Here is a 24677-nt window from a genome sequence, read left to right as displayed (position 1 = left end):
CCGCCGCCGCTCGGGGCCCGGCACCCTCACGCCGCTTCCAGCCCTGCCCGGGACCGGGGAGGGGATTATGCCTCAGGTCGTCGGGGTGATCCAATGGGAATTGCATTGATCTGGTGTTTAGCTCTGATCCTTATCAAATGGATTACTTGTAAGGTAGGCCATTTCATTATTCTGTTTTGACTAACTGGGTTTATAAGTAGCCTGAGAGAAAACAAGTCATTAAGAACTTCACGAGTACTTATTTTTCTTTTTTAAATCTAATCTGTTTTGGAAACACATCATTCGTCATTTAAGATTGTGCTTCTTAAGTGTTCATACATGATTTTGTAGCTCTTGACTTTTGCCTGCCTTGAAGTGGGAAGAGTGTGTTTGTAGCAGTGCCAGTTAGGAGACGGGGAAAAGGGATCTGAAATGTCTTCTGCATGGCAGGGGTTTGCTTGCCTCCTTTACTAAAAGATCTTCAATTTTATAGCACTTTAAAGGCGCTTTGAAAATAAGGAAAAACAATTTTAAACATAGTGAGAATAACACAAATTAGCGTGCTTTGCTTCCTGGACAGGATATCCTTTTTGTATTGTTGATTTCAGGGTTACGGGAGTGGAAATACCAGTTTTGTTTGCTTAGGTGAAACACTGGCTACTTTGCTTGCTTTGTAGCCTTTCCACTTGAGATGCTTGTGCTTTGAAAAATGTTGTGCTAATGTTAGACAAAATTAGGAGTTCATACTCTCTCATTCTAAAGGACGTAAGTGTCCTCATGTATAAGGATAATGTATATTGTGGTAGTAAATGTAGGTGGGATTAGTGCCTGGAGATGAGACCAGGCTCTTCTCAGCATAGCTCGCTGCCTAACCTGGAATTAATTCCAAAAGGAGAAATAAATTTAAGTTTAGGATTGTGAAGGAGGGCCAGAATCATTGGAGAGAATGAGGGAAACTGAAAAAAAAAAATCGAAGTTAATGCATTTATGTATAGATAGCTTTTTTTATTAATACACAATTTTAACATTTTTGTACAATTAACAGGAGAATCTGAACAAACGTGAATTTGAATTTGTTGTGAAAACAAGCTTTGCCAGGTATCTGTGGCTGTACTCTTCAGTCACTGCCAATGACACAGATCTAAATTAACTAAAAGCAAAAACGGTCAGCACTTGTGATAACTTTTGTCACATCAAGAAAAAGTCCAGGATACCCTAATGGATGTTCACTGGTGACTGGAGGCAGATTCTAAATGCCGAAGTTTTACAGCCAGTGCTAGCCTAGTAAGTCATCTGCATTTTACTGGTATACTGTTGAATTGCTGGTTTTCTGAAACTTGACATAAAAAGCCTACTTAAGGATCTGTAATTCAGTTTGGTTAAAGATTCTGTTAAGCTGGGAAAAATAGAAATTCCAGGTAGCTGACATAATACAATTAAGCATAAAAACCTCTACTGTTTATGGTTGTGTTTTTAAATGTGCTAATGGTTGTTTCTTTTAAAGAATTTTTTTTGTGTGTGTGTTCATCCAGTTATCTATTTTGCTGTTGGTTTTGAGTCCTTCTGCCATTCTGATTTAGTTTCTAAAGGTAATACCTCTGTGTGTTTCTCTCCTCACTCAAGTCAATCACTTACGTTTTTTTGACTATGCTTTCTTTTCTGATCAATTTTCAAGCTTTTGTTTGGTATATTTTTGTTAAATCTTGAAGTTTTTATGTTGATAAAATTTTGGGTAAATTTTATGATGCCACGTGATATACATCTAAGGTGTATGAGAGAAAACCTTACAAATGCTTCTTAGATGTAGTTATCAATAATGTTGATAACTGTCATTCAACCAATAGCTAAGTTTATAAATGATTGCCATCCATCTTGGGAGACGGTCATATGAAATAGCTTTATATGGAAGAAAATAGTAAAATTGCCACATTCAGATATTTGAAGGGAGAGTGTGTGTGTCTTATTGCTGATTAGTATTGCTTTCCTGAAATTAAATACATTTTATCACTGGTTTGATAAACTTTCAAAATACTGCTATGAACTCCAGCAAACTATTTAGAAAATAGTAGTAGGACTGTTTTACGGTGGCTTGTCTGAGTTCAATGACAGTTAGTTACGTGCTTTAAAGGAACATTTTCCAGGGCTTTAGTGAGTAAAATCTTTGTGATATCTTGTGGAAAACTGTGGATCTTAGGTTAGTATGGAACTTTTAATTACTGAAATCATTCTAAGAATTATGATAAATGACAGTCTCGCTTTTGAAATCGAGTAATAGTTGGAGAAATACGGTCTAACTAGTTTGTCATTGTAGGGACTTCTAGTTGATAAACTGTCTTAGAATCTTAAATTGTTTCCAAGTGTGTATATTTGAGGCAGCATAACTAGCAAATTGCGGTTGCCATGATATAACAGGTTCTCCAAGCTTGTTCTCAATTTCTTTTTCTGAAAACAACCCTCTGATTGTTGGGCAAATATCTTGGGCAGAAAAGCCAAGTAGGTAAAAATACCTGACTGGCTGTGTTGCTGTCCTCTGGCTTTCCTTTCCCAGTTTCTGAGTAAACAACTGAGTCGCAAAATGAGGGTTGTACACTCCATCAAAAGGCATAGATGGTTTTTTCTGATGGGAGGTACTGAGCTTTGAAGGGTGACATCTCCGTCAGTTTCTCTCTGCTGTTACAGAATGAGACCAGCAGTTGTTTCGCTTGACAGTCTGAAAGCTGGCTAGCTGGCGTTTGCATAAATGAAGTGCCCAACAGTAATGCTGGTGCTCTGCTCTGAACTGGATTGGGAAGTCCTTGTGGTAAAACTGATACATCAATGGGAACGCTTCTGTTTGGCACAAACAGCAGCAGGTGCTCTGTTTCCAAGTGTTACATGCACATGCTGTACTCCCTAGCATCACTGAAGTGGCTTCCCTTTGGAGATATATCTATGTGCTATTTTGGCATGTCATTCCTGTCGCATGGCCCTTAATAACTTCCTATACTCTTGTGAAGAGATTTTCAGAAAGATCTGACTTAAACCTATCTTTTGGTAGATACTCCCTTCGCCTGTTTTTGTGGAGTCCTTGTATCATTGTTCTTAAAGGATTAATGGGTCTTCAGCTTTCATTTGAACTTCTTCCATTCACTTTCCATAAAGATGTGACAAAAGAGAGGAGAAATGAAAGCTTTTCTTACTGTATTGTCCTTTGGAAGAATAAATGACACTGTAATATGAAACTGAAATTTAAGGTGAGGTTTTCAAAGTGGAAGTCCAGTGTAAACAATCCTTCGCAGTCATCTTTCTGACATCTGTCTTCACTGCTGAAACAAAACAGCCCACCCAGTCCAGATGGCTGCGCTCAGGTCTGGAAGGGAGCGGGGTGGTTAAGAACCTCACCTCATGATTTGAGGAATTTGTTGAATCACTTGAAGTCCAGCAGATATTCCCACCGGACCAAGTTGTCCTTGTGCTTGAAAAGGCAACCTGCCTAAACACATTAGGATTGTCTTCAGTTTGAGCACTAGTAATTCTATCTGCGTCTTGGAACGATGCTTATTTGTTTGAGATTTGTACAGAGGGTCAAGGAGTTCAATATGCTTTACGGTCGTTAACAGGTACAAAGCTTCAGATAGACCAAAGAGGTGGCAGAGATCTAGAAATAAAATTTTATGCTAAATGTGTTGACATTAACAATGACATGATATTTTGAAGTGCCAGAAGTCAAGCTCTGTCCATGAAGTTTTTAGCCAAGGTTTTTAAGTAGGCTAGTACAGTGTATGCTACAGTCATCTCGACTGTGTAAGTAAGGTAAATTTTTAGCGTAAGTATAGTCTTGATGTCTTGGTGTGAGAGTGGGCCTTTGATTAGCAATGAGGGAGGATGCATTTTTGGTGGTCATCAAGGGTAGAATCCTGGTGATTAAATTGTTTGAACTGTTGAGTGCTTTACAGAAACTTCAGCTCTTCAAGACGTATTTGTCTTTCCACTTACAAATTTGCTGTGCATGACAGTTCACATATCAGTAGAAGCTGATGCATTAAATCTGGTCTTTCTGTTTGCTGGATTTAAAAAGTGGGATCTGGGCAGGGTGTCTTAACCACAGGCAGGGTGGATAAAATTACTTCTCTCTTCGCTTTTTTTTGTGTATTTTTCTAGACAGTGTAGGGGGTAGTATAACAAATATGCTGACAGTATTATTTGAAGTGGGAAAATAGGTCATATACCTCAACGTACGGTATGTAGTCTGTTACCTATTCAGAGCGTGAGCTGACACAAAGCAATCCATGGCTGGATGAGCGTAATATTATTTAATTTACCTACCTATCACAAGTTGCTTAAAACCTCTGTACCATTAGCTCCCTCCTCTGTCTCTGACTGCCTACCACCGTGCTCCTAACTGTCCGTACCTCACTTATTTGCAAGGTCTGACCACTCATCACCCACGCTGTATCTGTTCCTTGGGGGAACTTGCTAATGAGTGTTTTCCTCTTACCTATTTTATTTAACAAATTTCAATGAATGAAGTATGTTTAAGACCTCTACCCTTTTAGCAAAATTAGCTGAAATTGTCCTACTACTTTTCAAGTATTATTAGTAGGGTTTACACAATAAATTCTCTTTTTCCTTAGGAAACCAAATTTTGAAAGGTAATTTTAAAAGGATTTGATTGTTCAAAGATTCCTACGAGATCTTTCAGAGTCCTTGCAGAACGAAATCACTAGTTTGTATAAGCAATTGGTTTACGTTTTTAAAAGTGTGCTTTGTGTTTGATATCATACGTGGATGTACTAATTTATCCAGCAAATAGTATTTTAGATTTTTGAGAGCAAGTAATATTTTAGAATCAACATATCAAAAGGGTTTATTTTTCAGTAAATTTTTGCATATTGTTTTCCTTCTCAGAGACTAATGCTCCATTTGGGCATGGTTCTTCTAGCTGCATGTGTGCTTAGCTTCCTCCTGTATTAGATTACAGAACTGTACTGGACGTATCCAGAAATCTGTGATAGACAGGTGCAAATTGCAAGTTAGCACTAAATTACATCACTGATTGTGCCTAGTCAGTGATATGAAATGTTCCAGGCAACTGAAAATATATTCAGCTGAGATTTGCTGAAATTCAAAGGTAGGTTATATGAAGAAATTTGAAAATGTTAGTGGAAAATCAGCATCATTTTTTGGCTGATGAGATGCATTGCTGCCTTTCCCATCAGGACGGGCATATTGCTGTGAGAAATGCTGTACAAACATATTTCAAGGGAAGGGTTATTTGCATGGCTTATGATCTTCCAAGGAAATACAGAACAAAAGCTAAGACAACAGAAAAGTGCAGTACAGGGAGTTCTTCCTTGTAGTCTTTACAACAGCTACTGTAATTGGACCCCATTTGGAGCTAGGTCTTTGGTCATTTATGTAATTAAATATTAAACTTACCTTTGGAAAAACTTTTCTGATTTCAAGTGTAAGGTTTTTTCTTGTTTTAACATGAAAAAATATTAAAACAATTAAGTGTAACTTCTGGGTTTGAGTCAACACATCAGTTGTACAAATCATGCTGATGGAGGTTATTAGTCTCGAGTCTTCCTTTGTGTGCATTCAATTTGTTCTGTAGATAGATGTTTATAAGCAATTTTGCCTTTTTTCCCCTTCCAAGTGATTTGTTTCTTTATCTCTTTTTCTTTCTTTTAGAATTCTTCTCCCTGTCCAATATCTGTTTTTCTGTCCTGTTTCCTAACATGGTTTGGTTTCCCATCTTCTGAACTTGTGTATTTTCAGACTGTTGTGTGTCCCTGGTGTAGTGTTGTTCCTGCTACACAGAGGAAAAAATGGGTGACTGCATTCACCTATAGGTTGGCTTTTATCTGAAGTTCTCAAAGGGGTATGATAGCCCTTTGTGGCACCCAGGACTTCAGTGTTCTCAGTGTAAATAAGAAATGTGGTGGACACGGAAAGGTCATAGGAGTTTTTAATGCGCATGCATACAAAAAAAATCTTACTTCTTTAAAAAACAAATGTGAACTGGCAAAATTGAAGTATGATTGTGAAGGTGATCCTCTGATCCTAGGGTTAAGCAATAACACTAATGAAGGCCCTAGGAAGTGGCAGAAGATGGTGAAAATACAGTAAAGGCAAGGCATGAGGCTGGGTGCTAGGTCGCGCTGAACTTTGAAGACTACATGATGCCAGTGTTGTGTAACTATGAGAACATTCCCCCAGTTTTTAGCTATTAGAGGACCAGTGTACCACACTTCCTGGATTATAACTATTACTGCATTAGCTGAATATGTATGGAACATACATATTTTGTGTAGGTAAGAAATACAGCCTGCATGGGAGTATCTCAATGTCGTGCACAGATAGCTTGGTGACTCTTTTAAACTTTTATTATCAAATGTGAAATACCACTTGCTTATCTTCTTTCAAATACCTTTATGTATTACATCCTGCTTCAGTGGGACCTTGGTTTACCTATAGAAAGTACGGGATGGAATGAAAGTAGCATGTGGCAGCCAAGTCCTGCCCTTGCAGAATATAGGTTGAATTTCTAGGACTGCAGTAGTGGTGTCATTTGAGTTCTTTTACTTCTTTTAAAACTACTTCTAGTTTTGAAAGATGGAAATACCCCACAGGTAAAAGTAAATAAATAAACCAGGAACTGCAAGTATTTGTTTTAAGTTAGGTATTACATTCTAGAGGCTATGAGGAGCACAATTTTTTTGTGTCTGCTTAATCTTGTTCTATGTCTTTTTTATTGTGAGGAATGATTGAGGAGCATCTGGAAAGAAATTTAGGGGGGGTATTTTTTTCCACACTCTGGTCCTGTTTTTCATAATCTCTTCGCTACCAATTCCTGTCCTTCCTTTGTCCCCTCCTAAAACAAAATCAGTATATATCTATTTGAAAGATGCATTTTCAAATTTCCAAAATTAATTTTGAGAGTTAAATTGGAAATGAACAATTGATTACTTTATTTGTTTCAATTTAAAAATGATTCCGTTCTAACTTGCATAAAATATACCTTTTTATTTTTTTGCAGAGACGTGGAGCAATTTCCTATGACAGCTCTGATCAGACTGCGTTGTACATTCGTATGCTAGGTAAGCATACCAGTTTCTATATTGCAAAGTTCTAATGTTTGTGATTGATTTAAATTTTTTTTTTGTTTTAATATTTGAGTGTTGAATTCTTAAACTTATCATTCCCTTTCTTCTGGATAATATTCTGGTTAGATTCTTTAGAAGAGTTTGGGTTCTTTTGTGTTGACTTGGGTTTTTTGATTGTTTGCCTTTTTTCTTTTTTTTTTCCTGAGTTAACCATTGTGTTAGATGTTTTACTCCTATATTTAAAACAAAAAAAAGTTCTTATAATTAATGTAACATGTTTGGTAGAAGTTAAGTTTTCCAAGTGACTCATGATTGATCTTTATTTCTGTGATGGAATTTATCACCTCTGCGTGGTATCCTTCTGGTTAAAACTGTAGCTTAGAGAACATTTGTGTGAGAGTTACCACACTATTAAAAACTTCAATACTGAGGCTATGAAATGCTCAAGGTGTTCTTAAAATAATGATATGATTTTAGACAATACTTTTCTTATTAATCCTAGAAGCTGACTTGAGAAGGGAAAGGGCACAAGACAGGGCCAGTAGTTTAGTCAACTTACTGAAGAGTGTTTCCAGAGTAGCAACTAGATAAAGGGTAAAGCCGAATTAAAATGAAAGAGCAGTATGGGGAGGGGTAAGCATCTGGGGGAGACCTTCTGTGATAGTGAGTGCATCGAAGGAGTTCAGGTCAGTCGTTGAGAGGAGAAAGATGCAAAGCTCTTCAGTCCTTCCCGCACCTCTTCTGGAGGCTGGTGGTGGTGCAGATAGCATGGGGACTGTGTATATGCTCTGTTTCACTGCAAAATTATGCCACTTAATTTAAGCCATCTTGAGCTATGATTTTGTGTTGAAATGGACTATGAATGCTTGCATGATGTCTCGCACGGCTCAATGAACATCAACAGCTAGGGATTATAAATTCTTAACCGGCTCTAACTAAATCAGCCAGAACATGTCTTTTTAAGCCCTGAGTCTTTTCAATTTAGTTGTATATATTAAAGTCCCCAGAAATTCATAACTGTGTTGTCTATGAACTTAAAGTTGTAAGGTATATGCATGTGTACGTGTGTGTATAGTCATAACCTACATATGTAGGCATACGCATGCGTATGTGTATATAAATCCAATTTTGACTCAGCATATTCGCATTTTTGCTTTTCAATTATTTTGATTTTTTTAAGTTTGTGAAGTTGTTAATACTATAGCACTGACTGTCTACTGAAGGATTTTTGATAAGAGAATGTAATTACTTTGGAGATTTGTTAAGAGGAGGAGGACAGAAGATGCTGGCTTCTAAATGTTTATTGAAAAAGCTGTTGGGTTTTTTGTGGTTGTTGGAAATAGGTTTATTTCATTTTCAAAAGTTAAAATAACTTTTTTCATTTTTAATCATCCTTTTTGCAAGATGAACACTAGAATTCTTCAAAATGTGATTTTTCTGTTCTAGTCATAAGAATAAGAAAGTAAATTAAGGCCTGAGGTAGTTTAGTTTCCTTGATTTTGTGATACTTCTTTTTAAACTAAATTTATTTGGTGCTGTAACTAGAAAATACATTTTTTTTCCTGCTTCAAAATCCTACTTTTAATTCCACAACAGGGGAAATATGTATTAATTTATTTTCAAAATGCACTGATATGCTTGAATTAAAGGTACTGTAAGTATATGTCTGTGTTTTTATCTTTTTAAAATTAACCTGCTAGTGATAGGAACTCAGGTTGTAAGAAAATAATTAATTTCTGGGGAGAATAATCTGATTTCTTTTGCTGCTTTGGAAGTTTAACTGTACCAGGAAGTAGTTAGGCCCATCATTTCTGCAGAAGGGTTTGTGATAATGCTCAAGTAAATCTAGAGGAAAGCAAAGCATGACTTCCTGTCGTTCCTGGTAGATATACCTGAACTGAGGGAAAAATCTAATTTGTTTTGAAATCGTTCTTTGATTATTCTCATAGGCAGACGGAATATATTCAGAAAGTGATGTTAAGTAAATTAAATTTTCACTTGTTCTCTCATTGGAATTAGTTATTAGACCATGTGACTCGTGCTTGTTATGAATAGCATAACTCTTGCTGGCATTCGTTGCTGTTCGATGTTGCTAGCTATTCAGAGGCAGTAAGTCTTTTAAAGGATTGACCTCTTCTAACTTTGGCTGGGGGGAGGAGGGTACCAACAAGCAAACAAAAAATTGCTCATTGGATGTTTGAATCAGTATTGTATTACTTTCTTACTTGTTGGTGATCACTTTGTTTTCCCGAATGTTATGTACACTGTACTGTACACTGTTCTGTACAAATTAGTAACTATTTACAGATTTATTACTGTTGTATTCGTAAATGGACTGTAAAAAAGACCAGCCTGAAAGCTGAACAGTTGGACGCGTCGGTATATAGAAACATTCATATCAGAATAGATTCAAGAATGAATATATTTAATTTGAATTTTTTGCGAGAAATGTGAAGTATCGCATTTCCCGTACTGTATTGTGAGGGTTTTGGTTTTGGGTTTATTTATTTATTTATCTTAATACATTTTAGCAGAGTAAGCTGTAAGGAATCCTTAGCTGTGACTTAACGGCAAGTTAGGCACAGTCATGAGACATTTTGACTTGTACTTGGTTGGTTATTATTCCAAACAGACTACATCTACTAATAAAATGTACCTTGATAAGGTGTTTATTTTAGCAGACCAAAAATATAAAGCTAAGGGTATCTAGAACACCTCCCTCTGCCTCTGTTTAGGTGTGCTGGCTGTGGGGTTGCTTCCTTTAACGTTTTCAGGCTGTTCCAATGGGAATCCAACGGAAATTCATTTGCTCCAAGTAAATAGAAATTCCTGTGGTACGGCAGTGTTTCCAGGTTCAATTTAAAAGATCAAATTACAGGGGCACACAAAATAAACAACTCTTAACTGTCTTCATCAGTGTCAATATAAACAAACAGCGTTGACTCTTATGACTCATCTGTCATACCCCATTCCCAAAATATACACTAAGCCACTCCTGAGTGGCTTATTTAAAATATAGATACAGATGCAGCATTGTAGAGTTTTTCTTTTAAGACCTTGGAAGGGCTAATATATCTGCATCACCTCAGTCAGCTACTTCTCTCAGCAACTGTGAGGAATTCCCAAAATTTCTTGTAAGTGCTTCTGTGTAATCTTGATACTTTCCTGATTTTTCTCTTCTTTGCTTTTCTGGTTTCTTTTTCTTGTTGTTTTATATTGCCTGAAAGTTTTGCTACTGTGCATGGGGTAGAAAGAGTGGGGCACTGACTGCTTGTATTGGTGAGCATGCACCTCTCAACTAAAACTGGAGCATTTTACCCGCCTTTAGAGGTCTTGATCACTTCAAATAGGAAACAGTGGAAGCAAGCTATAGTGTAATGCAGGTGCGCGCTCTTCTCCGGTAGTGGTTGTTATGTTGTATTCCTTTTGGTTTAATTCTGGCATATTCGGCTGACCTGTCATCTGTTTCTCCAACAAATTTAATAGGAACTTTAATCTGTGAAGCTAGTAATTCTTTCTGGAAATCCTGCTCTTCACAACTTCATGGCTTTGACTTGGGTGGCTTACCTTGAGGTGGCTGTCGTAATTTCTGCTCCCAGCTGTCCTCCGTGATCTCTGAGATTTCTGCCCCTGCTCCAGAAGGCCTCAGCTCCCCAAGCAGCTGCTGCATTGTTACTGTGCCACATTGGAGTATTAGGGTAGCACGAAGTATGTGCTGTGTAACCCTAACGCGCAGGGATGTCAGCTGTGGCATTTCAGCTGCCTCGTAAGTATCAGAGCTGTCCTTGCGGTGTGAGCAGGAATCTGAGAGAGGGGTAGGAAAAACCATCTGTCTCAAGGTAAGTTTTGTTACAGTCCTGATTACTTTTCAGTTTTCAGTGGTAGCTGCAAACCTCCCTCTTGCATTCCTTCTCCCACTATTTATTCAGTCTTCAATGAGTTTTCTGCCTGTATGGCCTTTGTCTTGAAAATGCAAGCAATCCCCGTCACGTAGAACTATTCTGGAAAAAAATCTAGTTAAATACTCAGCCAACAGATATTTTGTCATGATTGTGCACAAAATCAGATTTTGAAAGGAAGGCTTCACGTTTTTTAAATCTTTCTCTTCATTCTTTGGATTCACAGAAACTCTCAAAGAGGAAAAAAATTGGTCCTGGAAGTCCACTGTCATTAAGATGCTGGACTTGAATGTGTTCCCCTAAGGAAACAGAGGAGTCTTTTCAGAGTGGTTAAAGTGGCTAAAGAAGAGACACTTAAGATAAAAACAGTCAGCTTGCTATTGCTTCTGCCCCCTCAAGGAAATTTACCTATAAGCAAACGGTGTGATCTGATGGTTTCAAAAGATTTTGTAACCAGTTTGATATTTTTTTAAAAGGCCTAAATAAATGAAAATTATTCATAAGTTCTTTTGGTGTAGGTGTTGAATTTTAATTATCTTTCAGCTACCGTAAAAATGATTGGCTCTGAGGTTGGACTTCTGTTGCTGTTTGAAGGAATAATGTAACAGTGTCCTTTTGTCTGATAAAAATAATCTTAAATCTGAAATGTCTTGTGCCTTTTTTTAAGTTACCTGTGATGATAAATATGTCTCTTTGTTAAAATTAAATTCTGTATCATTTCAGAGTCATAGGGTTACCAAAAACTTGTGCAGGATGTCCCAGGCAAATCGATGCAAATACGTTATGTTGTGTGCAAGCACAATGAAGCGGGTGCATTTGGGATCTATTGATCTTTGCAGGTCAGATTAACTGAACAGTGAATGCATAACGATGGTCCAGTATTTCTGGATGTTTTGGGACTAACTATACATATGCAATAGAGATTAGTTTCACTGTGATAATAGCACATCATTTCATAATGTGCTAATATGCAGCCACTTTGATGCTATTCCTTTTTATGCTTCTGTATACATAGAAACTTCAGATGGATGTATGGTATCTTCAAATTCCACTTGTACCAATTTTTTCCAAGTACATTTACTGTCTGAAATCTTGAAAAATGCAGTAGTTCTGTACAATGATAATGGAGACGGCTCTTCTGTCTTCGTTTTGGCCCAATAGGAATTTCTACTTTGTTTACTGTGATAAATTCCAGTCCTGTAGAAGTAATATCTTCTTCCAGAATATTAAAAAAAATCATCCATTGTTGAGATCTTGATTCTTAACAAAATACGCTCTGCTTCTGCCACGATCAAGGAGAGAGAATTTTGTTTAACAACTACTTAATGAAAATATTTTGCTTTCCTTTCTCATTTCATCCATATGCCAGTAAATACCCTCATTTTACCTTTATCTTATTCCAATCGCCTTTTTAATAGTTTTTAGTGCATTTTTAGTATATAATTTCTTCTTTTGGCTAACTATTCTGTAAATAGACATTTAATAATTCCTGTTAAAAGCAATGTAGTTAGTTGCACTTCTGCATTTCACTTGTAGACGGTTTTGCTTGTTTTCCTACTCAAAATCTGCAACATTGCAGGCATTTCAAGGGTAACAGGGATACTGTTATTCTATCTATGGTGTTAGACTAGGTACTAGTAAATAAAGAACAAAGCAGAGAGAAATTTTCTGGATATCATTTATCAGATGAACTTGCTTTTTTTGTTATTTGCAGAATTCCATGTTAGTCTTCGGGTATTTTTCTGTGAACTTGTTCAATGTGTCAAGAAAAGGAAAAGTAAATTGTTCACCAAAATGTAGTTGTACACTGACTGAAACTATTTGATAATTCACGTTATGTTTGATAAATTTTGAAAGTTAAGACTGCCTTGAAAACTAAATATAATTAATTCACAAAAGTCGTATCACCATTTCTGTAAAAAATTCACTCAACTAAAAAAAACTTTTTCTTTTAATTCAGCTGGTGAACTCATTCACACAGCTCTAGCTATGACTGATTTCCCAGATAAATATGAGTGAAAGGTAATGAAAGTTGCATTTTCCTCCGTGTAAACTGATATTTTCATAAACAGCTACTAATGCATTTGCCTCCTCTTTTCCAAAATTTCCTCCCTTTTTCCTTTTTATTAATTTATTTTGTAACTAAAATTCACCAGTTGCTTATGCCTAACAGAAGAGTTCTACAATTTGCTGCCTCTGTATTGCCTGGAACAAGGCAAGCCTCTTGCACTCTGCTCAGATGACTGCTTGAAACCTTTATAAGTAATATATTGTCAATGGTCTGAAAAATAATATTTACAGGTAGTAATTGGGTTACTTTCCCTTGCAGCTCTATTAAGGTTTTCAGTTTCAAAAAAACAAAAGGAGTAATAACTGAAAACCACATGTATTTGGTATGTTTTTACTGATATGTAAACTTTAGACTCATTATTTGGGGATCCCTGGGCCTACTTATCTTTTTGTGGTCCTTCCACCGTGCCTCACAAGATAATTCATGTTAACTGTGTCACTATAGATATGTCAGTGTTTATAGACATGCATCTCTAGAAAGATACCTGTTAAGTATTAAAAGTATATTACTGAAGTTTTAGTCAGTATCTTTAGCTATTTTCTGACAAGTTGCATGCTTCAGCATAACAAATTAGCAAGTTGGAGAAGAAAAGGAAAAACCACTCTCAAGATGTTATCAGTTGCTGGAAAGAAATAGCTATATTTTTATTTTGTTCTTATAAAATCAGTCTTAGTTTTTAATGTTAAATACTTAGTTTTGATTCATATGAAAATCACTGTGTTTGAGGAGAGGAGAATGCTACGCCTGAAGGATTTTCACAATTAGAAACCAGAACATTTTCACATCTTAAATTTCACTTTTTAGGATTTGAGGAGGGAAACACTATTGCATTTGATCCTCAAAGGTTTGCCCAAATTTGTAATTGCTAAAGGATTTTAAGTTAATTTTAATCCAGGTGAACTACTTACATTAATGCATACAAATACCTAACGAAAGAATACTGATCAGCTTTCAGTTGGTAAAATGCATAAGTAGAAATCAACTAGCATGTTAAAAGATTCAGGTTGAAGCTAATTGCAGTGCAAAATAGTTTGATAAAATTTTAATACTGAGTTTTGGTATTTTAATAGGCTCTTGTGTAATATTCAAACAGCTGAGCACAAGTAAGTAAATGCTAGTGGGAAAATATTCTATTATGTAATATAAAACCATATTTTAACTAGCTTATTTGCTAAAAGCTACCATTTCTAGAAGCTGAACCTTTTTTGTATTATACAAAATGTTATCGTTTTATGTGTGTTACTGAGGAACAAATCAACTTTTAATGTTCTTGTTTCCTGTCATATTAAGGTGCATTTTTACCATACTGGTGTAGCAAGCTGTTCCTAATTTCATTTGAATGCTTATCACATGCTTCTGGCAACGTATGCTTAGGCAGGAGAGGTTTTGACAAGAAAGCATGCAATTGCATGTTTAACAAGTCTTCAAACTTTGTTTTGAATTTCACCTTTAAAACAAAAAGCATTGAAGTAGGCCTATTGTTTGAATAACCCTCCTCCATTAAGTACATGAATCTTTACCCCTCCAGGCTATGTTCATTTGCATTTTATCTCTGCCACTCTTCCACACTTTTATTTCACTCTTGACCCTGTTTCTAGGAGATGTGCGAGTAAGAAGTCGGGCAGGATTTGAAACAGAGAGAAGAGGTTCTCATCCATACATTGATTTCCGTATTTTTCACTGTAAGTATTTAAAAAGCAGATAAATGACAAATAAACAAAGGCTTCCATTAATTTTAACTACTGAGCCTCTAAAAATAAAGTTAGCAGCTTATATAGCAAGACCATTTTTTATACTTCTCAGGAAAATCTTTCATGCTACTTCATTACAAAAACAGAAGAGGAAAATCTTCATTGCTAAATTTTTGTTTTTTAAAAATACAGTTTAAACTCATCAAATTTAGCTCTGAATCTCGATGGAAATGAAGACTATCTTATATACAGCTACTGATGTGTGTGCCGAGTTCTTACTTGGCAGACTCAATCAGTTGAGAAGAATGCTTTCCTGCTTTTATAAAGCAGAAGGGACTGGTCCAGGATAATGTTTGAAGAGAATTAGTAGATGTCAATATTCTTGACCTCGTCATAATCAATTAACATTATATTTACTCAAACATGTAGCTAGGACTTAAATTTTTTGGACATAGACAAATCTTAAATAAAAATTACAGTGTTATAAGAAAACAGCAAACTAAACTTTTTTTATTATGTGTTTTAGGAAACATTTTTTCCTCAGAAGTGTTACAAGAATAATATTTTTGGATAATTTCACTTTTTTCTCTACATCTGTATTGTTATAACTAAATATGTCAGTAGTTGTAATATAAAAGATTCAGTAACCACCAAACCAGTATGCAGCAAAAGAGCAGGGGATTTAAGTCTTAATTAAATTATGCTAATAATATTAAGTGTCATAAAATATCTATACCAACATTGTATCAGCACAATTCCGAGTATTCTGAATGCAATGGAGAGATTTAGAAAAACTTATTTCATGGTAACAAGTGTGGTTGTTGTAATTACCTTATTAATAAAAATGAGTGGCAGAAACTGGTCTAATTAATATTCTGGTCTTAACTGAAGTTACTCTTTTTAAAAGTAGCGCATTACTTAAATTTAAAACTCTTAGACTCTTAATTTCATTCAAAAGTTAGTATCATAAAATAGGTGAGAAAACAAAGTTTGAAGAGTACGCTATATTGATTTTTTTCAATAGAGGATAAGAATTCCATCTCAAGTCCTGATAATTCTATTGAGTATAATAAAAATTCTCTGTAGAAATAGCATGCGATTTATGAATTACGTAACTATGTCTTTTTGTGTATGTATATGTGTGTGTATGTGGCATTTTATGCTGGTACGGGAAAATACTAACAGAAGTATTAAAAGAACTACCTGTTAAAAGGCAGTCACATATATTATTGCTGTTGTCAAATTAACTGTATTTTCTGTGGTACTCATCACGCTTTCCATCCTGATGATTGTGCATCAGGCAGATCATGACTAATCAGGAAAAGGATTTTCACACCCTTTCTTCTTGTCCCTACTTGTTCAGGCACAGGCACCAACTTTTAGCAACATCAACTGTGGTGTCTGATGACAGCAAAGAATGTTGCTAGGAGGCCCAAAAAATTCTTTGGCTATAAGTTGCCTCTCGAGTCAGCTGCTGTGGTAGTTTTCAGAGTTGCCGTATTATAGTCAGATTTTTTTTGCACTTCAGGATTGTGGCCTGTTGCAGCCTTGCTCTTTGACTTCAGACTCCTGCTACATTGTGGCGTTTCTTTCAAAGTCAGTAGGGAATTTAGCCCCATCTCTCACCATATCACTAATTATCTATTAATTGGGGTTTTTTTAATGAGTAAATTTTTTTTTTTCCTCTGCAATGCTAATTGATCAGTGTTTCCTTAATTGTTTTAAGCAAAAGAGTTTTAGTATCGTACTATCAGACTGCAGGTAGAGAGAAGTTGTGGGAATCAGATTTGACCTCATTTTTAGGATATTCTCCCTGCCCTCCCTGGTAACTCCAGAAGGATTTTGCCACATAGCTACATGGCTGAAAAATGTTCACCCGGATGAGCAATAGAAAGCATGTGAGAGAAGCCAGCTGTGGCTGCTCTTTGCTTGGGGCAAAAACTGGACTGAAAAAGGTCTCTTCTGCAGCTGAAGCAGACTAAACCATCTGAATGTTGGCTTTTGTGTGTCCCCCCCCCTCCCCGCATACTGAATGCATGGATATGCTTCCTTCATGGTGTTTGTAAAGTTTCACTGTAACTTTCTTTGACTATCCACTAACTTTACTTTGTGGTTCTAAATATTTTGCAATGATCATTGCTTACCTGTTTTGCAGATGACTTATATACTGGCTATCATTCACACTGTTGAAGCATTATTGCCATTTTGTATTTTGCTTAGCTAACTTTTGTTCTTTATCATTATTTTCTTTTTCTGTCAATGATGTTTTGTGAAGAAATTGAACTTCTTTCAGGGAGTCCAGCTAATAATCTGCTGACCAGTTCTCTTTTTCTAATATTTTATTAATAGGCCCAATATTTCATTGGTAGGTTTGAAGAGTACTGAATTTTAAATGCATTACTCTATTTTCAGGAAGCTACAGGTATTTTGTTGGGTTTTTTTGTTTTTTGGTTTTTTTTTTTTTTTAAAATAATCACTTCTGTTTCATAACATTATTTTTACTTGCAACTTCGACTAGTCTTACCAAAGTACAGTTTGTTAGCATTTAGTTCTTAAGACCAATTCTGTTTCTTCTTAAGGATTATAAGCTCAGTGTCTGCATCTTCATCGTGGAGTTCTGTAATTGGCACATGAATATTCAGGTTTCTAAATTGGCTAGAAGTATTCTCAACAGTAACTTCTTTCTAGGAAATTAGATTTTAAAATGATTGTTGGAAAAATGTCTTTGTTGTTGTTGCTAGAGATGGTGGTATGGGAGTCATACCTGAGGATTATTAAATGCAGGATTTGACTGATGATCAAACTAAGTTTGGGTGGTAGTCTTCCTTCTCTATTATCCGTTATTGCAGAAGTCACATTTTTATAGCTAATCACAGGAACTAGCCAGGAGGAATAGTTCAATAAACAAATTTTTGTTTCAACAAGACTGCTTCCCGGTGAATGGGGAAGTCAGGATTGTATTCTTCATGTTGGTTGGTAATTGGTTAACATCAGGACATCAATTAGTTTTTCTGTTACTGTGGTCTGTTGATTATGTCTATGTGGGACCATGGGCATAAACTCAAGTTAGCAGCTAAAAGCTGCCATTTCTGGAGAGCAGAGAGCAACCACATAACTTTCTTCCTCAGAAGTAAATTTTTACCTTAAATATAAGTCTAGTTTTGTTCAGTGGATGTACATATTTCACAGTTGCACAGTAAATTGCATACACTTTACTATTTTATTGAGTTGAATATAGAGCACTGGATCTACTTTTCACTCCTCAGGTAACAAGGAGAGAGTTTACAGTCTGACAACCCAGCATGTACTGTTTGGTTTTCAGGGAAGTTATTGAAAAAGTGATTGCAGTGGTTATAACCACTCTTGCTCTCTGCTGGTTTACAAATGGACTACAGTTAACATGATTACTTTTAGATTTTTTTTTTCACATTACTCAAGACATCATAGATAGTAATTCAGTCAGTAAATCAGTAATTCAATATGTTGATAAAAGCTATTGCAAAACAAAATCTTTGGTAGAAGAATTGGTAAATGACAGTATAAAAATATTCCCTTTTTCAGAAATAGCAAACCAGCAATAAAATTTTAGGTTTTGTTTTCTTGCTATTGAGAGGTTGTCAATAGTGTCTATTATTTTTTATGTGCATGTGTCTGTGTGTATGTGTGTGTATATATACATACACACACACTTAAACTTTGATTATGTTTATGAGGATTTTCTAGCATGCACAAATAAAAGAATATATAATGTGCCCCAATCACTCACTGTTTCACCTGGGAAAAAAACCCCAATCAGCGAATGTGCTCAGTGATGTGTACAGTATGTTATAGTGAGGAAGTGAAGCCAAAATGAATAAAGTGAAGCTAAAGTGAATAATTAAAATAACAGCAAAAATATTGGGAAGTGTCTTATGCAGATACAACTTAAATTAATGCTTTCAAACTTCCTTTTTAGGAAAGGGTTGTTGGATATAGTCTGGAAGAACCGGATAAAAACCGAATACTTCAGTTTTGTGGAGAGGAAACATTTTTTTCTTCTTGCTTTTCCTGTTGTATCTGCACCAGAATAGATAAGATCTTGTCAAAAGGTTTTTAGAATTCTCTCGTGCCACTCTAGTCTGAGCATGCTTCTATGGGGAGATGGTGATGTTGCCAACACATGTGGCTCTATTTTGTGTTTTGTAGGTAACCGAATATGTCACATCTGCGAGTTAAAATATCTTAGAAAGAAGAAAGGTTTTTTGAGTTAATCAGTATGTTTCTGTAAACATTTAGGAATGACTCAATTTTGAATCAAATTGATGCTTGCGTACAGTACAGTGCTTCACATAGGAGAGAAAACGATGTGATGGGAACTTAGATGGTTGTTCTCCTTAGTTGTATATGGAGACCTTTTAGCAGGGAAAGGAAAGAAAGGAAGAGTTTAGGTGACTTTTGTAGGTGATGGATAAATCTAATTCTCTTTAAGAGTGCAAACACGTGAAGAAATTCCAGAGCGTCTTTGGTATACAGCTTTCAGACTGTTTACTTGGAAATTGCAGTTCATGGAACATTTTGTATGCTACTTTGAGATCTGGCAAAGATGTCAGCATCTACTGTTTGTAATGTTGTTTTGAACTTTCCAGTTTTTCACTCAAATCATTGGAGAACATTTACCTTGGACAGTGAATTCCCTTGGGTGAGAGGCCAGAAGTCAAAGAAGAGAGAAGAGTTCAAATCTAAGTTGATTGCCTTAAACAATTTGGGAAATCTTTGTGTAACAGCACCTGATCATGCTTTTGACAATACCATCTAGAGGTTGAGATAAAATCAGCATAGTCCAGATGAAATTGAATGCCCTGTTTTTGTTTCAAGAAAATAGAGGAATTACCTGGCTGAATCTGGTTAAGAGTAATTGTCTGTCTTGTTCAACAATCTACTGTGAAGAAGGGTGAGTTTCACAATGAATAAAGTCATGCAAGAAGATTTTTGTGTGGTCATAGGTTGAATGAAGTATTTTGTTTCCCTGCACTGAGGAGCGAAAAGCTTGTACTCAGAGATTTCTGTAAAAGCTGCCTTTCTGTGAAGGATGCATTCTGAAATTGTCATCTAATTATTCACAATCTAGATTGTTTAAATAAATTGTTTTCCTTAATGTGAGAGAAATTTTGACCAGTTTAGTGTGAAGAATGCAGTCACACAAAGGGAAGTCACAGAAAATGTCCTAAATACAGCTTTGGCCAAAATAAAACAGTGAAGATAAAATTGAAGTGAAAAGTGAGCTTGAAGTGAGCTTGGTTAAGGAAAATTTCAGGGTAAAAGCTTCCAATTGAGAATACAGGACAGATTTTTTTTCTTTTGCTATCCTAGATTGTTATTTTACCTACAATTTCTTCTTTTCAAGTTTCTGTAAAACAGCATGTGTGCTCTGGAGTCTTGCACTGGTACAGCTCACTCAGTGTTTTATTGCCGAGGTAAGTTTGACCTTAGAAGAAGACACAGCCACATTCTGTTTTTTTTTCTTTTGAAACTCTCCGATGTGTTCCTTCTCCAAGTAGCTCATTTTGAAAGGCTTTTTCTTTTTTATGCTGGACAATTTGGCATAAAGTATGTGAGAATTCTTTTGTTTTCATCTCTGCTCCCAGTTTGACTTTTGTATTGACAGACATACAGACTCTTAAGGGATATTCTTTTTCTGTCAACCATGATGTGTTACTTTTGAATTTTTCTTTAATTTCTAGGGGTGAAAAACAGCCAAAAAGGATTACTTGATGGTTCTGTCATATATTATCCTTCTTTTGGGAAAAGAGTTGAACCATTATTTTGTGTACTTGTTCTTAAAGAGCATCTGTATCTTGATTAACACAGCATAACCCATTTTTGTAAGGGATATATGTGTATTCTGATTATATTCCTCTAAGTATTTTGCTTCAGTGAGGTTTGTTAGTTCACACTGTGCTGTTCTGTGCTACAGATTTGCCTTGCCCAGTGGGTGGATTTAGGTGAAAAAAAAAGTATACAACTGCAGGATTGTTGGGGTTATGGTTCAATAATGAAAGAATATGCCTTGTATGTACTGTTTCCTAGTCCTAAGATAATTGCAAAATGTTATGCAGCCCAGCATAGGAATGGTATTGTTCAATTTACTTAATTTTGTATCCTTCCTGAGGTGTTTACAGAAATATTAAGAGGAGCCAAAATTCAAGAGCGTTATATGAGTAGAATCCTTTAGACACCTTTCAGTGTTTTCTTTACACTTTTGCTGCTGTCTAATGGCTTACAGTGACATTGGAGAATTGGCATTTAATTGACATTTAATGCACTTTGAGTAAAATTTCTCTCAAATTAGCTCTGCTTTGCACAGAGAATTGGACCAAAGGACTTCCAGAAGTCTCTTCTGTCCCTTCCAACCTAAATTATTCTACTGTTCTGTGGCGCTATACTTTGCTAAGACAGCATTTCATTCTCTAAGATCCTTCAGGAAAGGAGTTACCTTTGCTGGTAGTGATGCCTAGCAGTTGCCCTCCACCAGGGAGGATCTGTTGAAAACTACTAGAGTTTTTATTAGAGTTGTGGTACCTCTAGAGTTTCTTGAAACTTAACAAATTTTTCCGATTCCACTGAGTCAGAAGACACTTGCAAAGCCATGTTTATTTAACTAATCCTTAACCCACAACTTATTTTCCAGTGATGATGATTATTTGGAAAAAAATGTATGAATGTGTACATAAATACATATATATGATACATTAAAAACAAAACAATCTGGCTTAATTTTTTCTTTTAAGCAGAAGAGGGGGTATAGTGCCTTACAGTGATGCTAAGCAGGGCTTCAGAGTGGTTCTAAGGAAGACAGGAAGTATAATAAGGTAATTTAGACACCAATAGTCTTTATATGTAACTTTAAAATCCTTGTTGAAATTGTATCTTCCAAATGAAATCATAGTTTTATATATGACTTTAGTACTGAATGTCTTAAAAGTACTTTAAAATGCAAATCATGAGTGGAAAACTTAAAGAAGAGCTAAATAACATTTTTTTAAATGTGCACAGATCTAATATAATGCATTTCTTAATGGTTTGATGGGAATAGATGTGAAATTAGAATGCTTATGGGTCCCTCTAGTGGTGTGAAATGCTAGATAATACTTTCAAATTATTCATAAATAGAAAATGATTTGTATCCTAGAAGGCCTTAGAAATATGGTTTTAATTGGCATGTGAAATTGAGTATATTTCTTTCAAATGTATATATTTACAGATATATATATCTGTATATTACTTTCAGATACTGTGTCAGGTTTGGTGATAGTATCTGCTGTATAAAAATGATAGATGTGTAGTTGGGTTTAATATGGAAAAATTGTGAGAGATTACTTCCATGAAAAGAAGAAATTTCCTTGAATTTTTTAGGGGGAAAAAACCTCCTCTGGTGGACCTACGCACCACAAACTTCAGGTTGCACGTTCAAACATAAGAAAGATCCATCCTCTCAAATATTTTTTTAAAATTCCTTTTTCTGTTAGAGGCAGTGATACCAGAGATCCTCAGTTAAGCTCTTTCTATTGGTAATAGCAAAATTCAATGATTTTTATCACGGATAATTTCCTATTTATCTTTTGGGCTGTAGCAGGGAAGAAATGGAGGTATAGTTCTTATGCTGGATAGCCTTGTTTCGACCAAGACTCCATCAGAGGCTGTGAGTCTTTGTGTTAAAAGAAAGTTGAAGCATTTTGCTAGGATTTAAGGTTTCTATTAATAAAAAATTAAACCAAACCATAATTAAGTTGTCATTCTTCCTTTTGTTGTCTATCCTTACTATACGAAAGATGCAAAAATTCTGAGAATAAATATATCAGTATATTATGATATTGTAAATGATTGTCACTTGTCTTTTCTCTACTTTGTATTTTTATTTCAGCATGAGAAAAATAAATATTTAATATCCCTGTGAAATGTCATAAATTTTTTTTTTAGGTTTTCACGAAGTACAACACACTTAAAAGATTGGGAGTGGGAAGTAAAATAAGTGTCTTGGAATGCAGATTAAATCTGTTGCATGAAGACAACTTAGATTATTTTATGTTCTTGCTGTATATGCATAACAGTAGCAAAATATCTGATGCTCATAAGCAGAATTATTCCATTTTTCTTTATTTTAGAGAGGCATTTTTTATTATACCAGCATCTCAATTAAGATGCTTAGAAACAAGAATATTCTCATTTTAATAAAAAAGTAACTTGGAAGGAATAAATACTTCGGGTGATATTCTAACTTTAAGTAGGGCGTGAAGAGTTAAGAAGGGAAGAAGAATGTCATGGGAGAGCTGCTGTTGACTAGGCACAAAGGCCTACAGTTTTGGTCTTCTGGTTCCTTGCATCGAAGGCACTTCTGAATGCTGTAGCTTCCTTCTTAACATGCCCAACATCCTGACTTTGCTTTCATTCTGTTTCAGTTCTCAAGACTGTAAATGTCATACATTTATTTATTTTCTAATTCTAATTTGTCCTTAAGCTGTCCTTATCTCTTAAGTGCAAATGGTCACTGTTGGATATTAGAAAGGCATTTAGAACACTGCAAGCTCCAAATGAAATGAAGGACATTTGTGCTGGAGGAGGGATGTTTTTGCAGCATGCTTTTTCTTGAGCAAATGTAATACTCTTCATTCTTCACCTTCTTCTTTTTGTTATAAATACATTATTGAACCTTGCTTTTGTAGGGTCTCTGAAATTAGCATCTCGTTTCATGACTCATGATAGAAGAGGGTAGGCTGACATTCTCTTATTAATCATGCATATAAAGGGAAGTTTTCCACTGGTGCCAGGAGGGAAATACCAAGTTTCCATTGCACAACTGTATCATTCAGTTTACCAGTCCCATGAACTTGTCTTTGCTGGTCTGTCAGAACCACAAAGTGGTTTATTTTTGTATCCTTTGTAATAATTTATCTGTGAGGAAAAGGAAACTGCAAGCATGGATACTATCAGTGTTCCTGCAGCTGAAGAACCTATCTTCCCCCTGCCCTTGAAAGCTAGCTATTTTCTTTTTCAGCCTCCCTTTTAAATTAATTACCTGTCAAACCTCCACATCTGACTCACCTATTCTAAATTGTCCTGTAGCAAATGTTCAGCTGTTAAAGAGAGAGCAATTTACTTTTTGGGTTGGTGCAGTCCTGCTCAGTCAGGTGTTCTGGAACTGCAGAGTGCTGGCAGGGCTCAAAATCTCTTTTCTCATTTGGAAGCTATTCTAAGCATTGCAGATCTAAATGATAGGACATTTGGTCAAGCTGTTATTACCTAACTTGAGCTATACATGTGGAATAAATAGTAGTTCAAAGGGAAGTGCAAAGCCCTGCCCCTGGAAGGAACAACCTCAGGCACCAGCACAGGCTGGGGTCTGACCAGCTGAAAAGCAGCTTGGTAGAAAACGACCTGGGGGTCCTGGTGGACACCAAATTGAACATGACCCAGCAATGTGCCCTTTGTGGCAAAGAAGGCTAATAGTATCCTGGGCTGTATTAGGAGGAGTGTTGCCAGCAGGTCAAGTGAGGTGATCTTGCCTCTTTATTCAGCACTGGTGGGGCCACACCTGGAGTGCTGTGTCCAGGTCTGGGCTCCCCAGTACACAAGAGATGGACATGCTGGAGAGGGTCCAACGAAGGGTCAGGAAGATGATTAAGGGGCTGATGAGGAAAGACTGAGAGAGCTGGGACTGTTCAGCCTGGAGATGAGAAGGCTCGGGGGAATCTTATCAATGTATATAAATATCTGAAGGGAAGGTACAAAGAGGACAGAGCCAGGCTTTTTCTAGGGGTGCCCAGTGACAGGACCAGAGGCAAAGGGCACACATTGAAACACAGGAGGTTCCCTCTGAACATCAGGAAATGCTTCTTTACTGTGAGAGGGACCGAGGCACAGGTTGCCCAGGGAGGTTGTGGAGTCACCATCCTTGGAGATTTTCAAAAGCCAC

The 24677-nt window shown here is 36.1% G+C and overlaps 1 protein-coding gene across 1 annotated transcript in view; it reads left to right on the top strand.

Annotated features, from left to right (window-relative positions):
* The first annotated feature begins 93 nt into the window (after positions 1-93).
* The window catches only part of PDE7A (phosphodiesterase 7A), a 41854-nt gene continuing 17270 nt past the window's right edge, over positions 94-24677 (top strand). The window contains exons 1-3 of the mRNA XM_009578512.1: positions 94-153; positions 7001-7061; positions 14636-14719. Coding sequence (XP_009576807.1) covers positions 94-153; positions 7001-7061; positions 14636-14719 — 205 coding nt within the window. The remainder of the gene's footprint in view (positions 154-7000; positions 7062-14635; positions 14720-24677) is intronic.

This window comes from Fulmarus glacialis, unplaced genomic scaffold (assembly GCF_000690835.1).
Source record: "Fulmarus glacialis isolate BGI_N327 unplaced genomic scaffold, ASM69083v1 scaffold38085, whole genome shotgun sequence".
NCBI classification, from domain to species: domain Eukaryota; kingdom Metazoa; phylum Chordata; class Aves; order Procellariiformes; family Procellariidae; genus Fulmarus; species Fulmarus glacialis.
The sequence above is the reverse complement of the archived record's forward strand: the minus strand, read 5'-3'. Positions and strand labels throughout refer to the sequence as shown.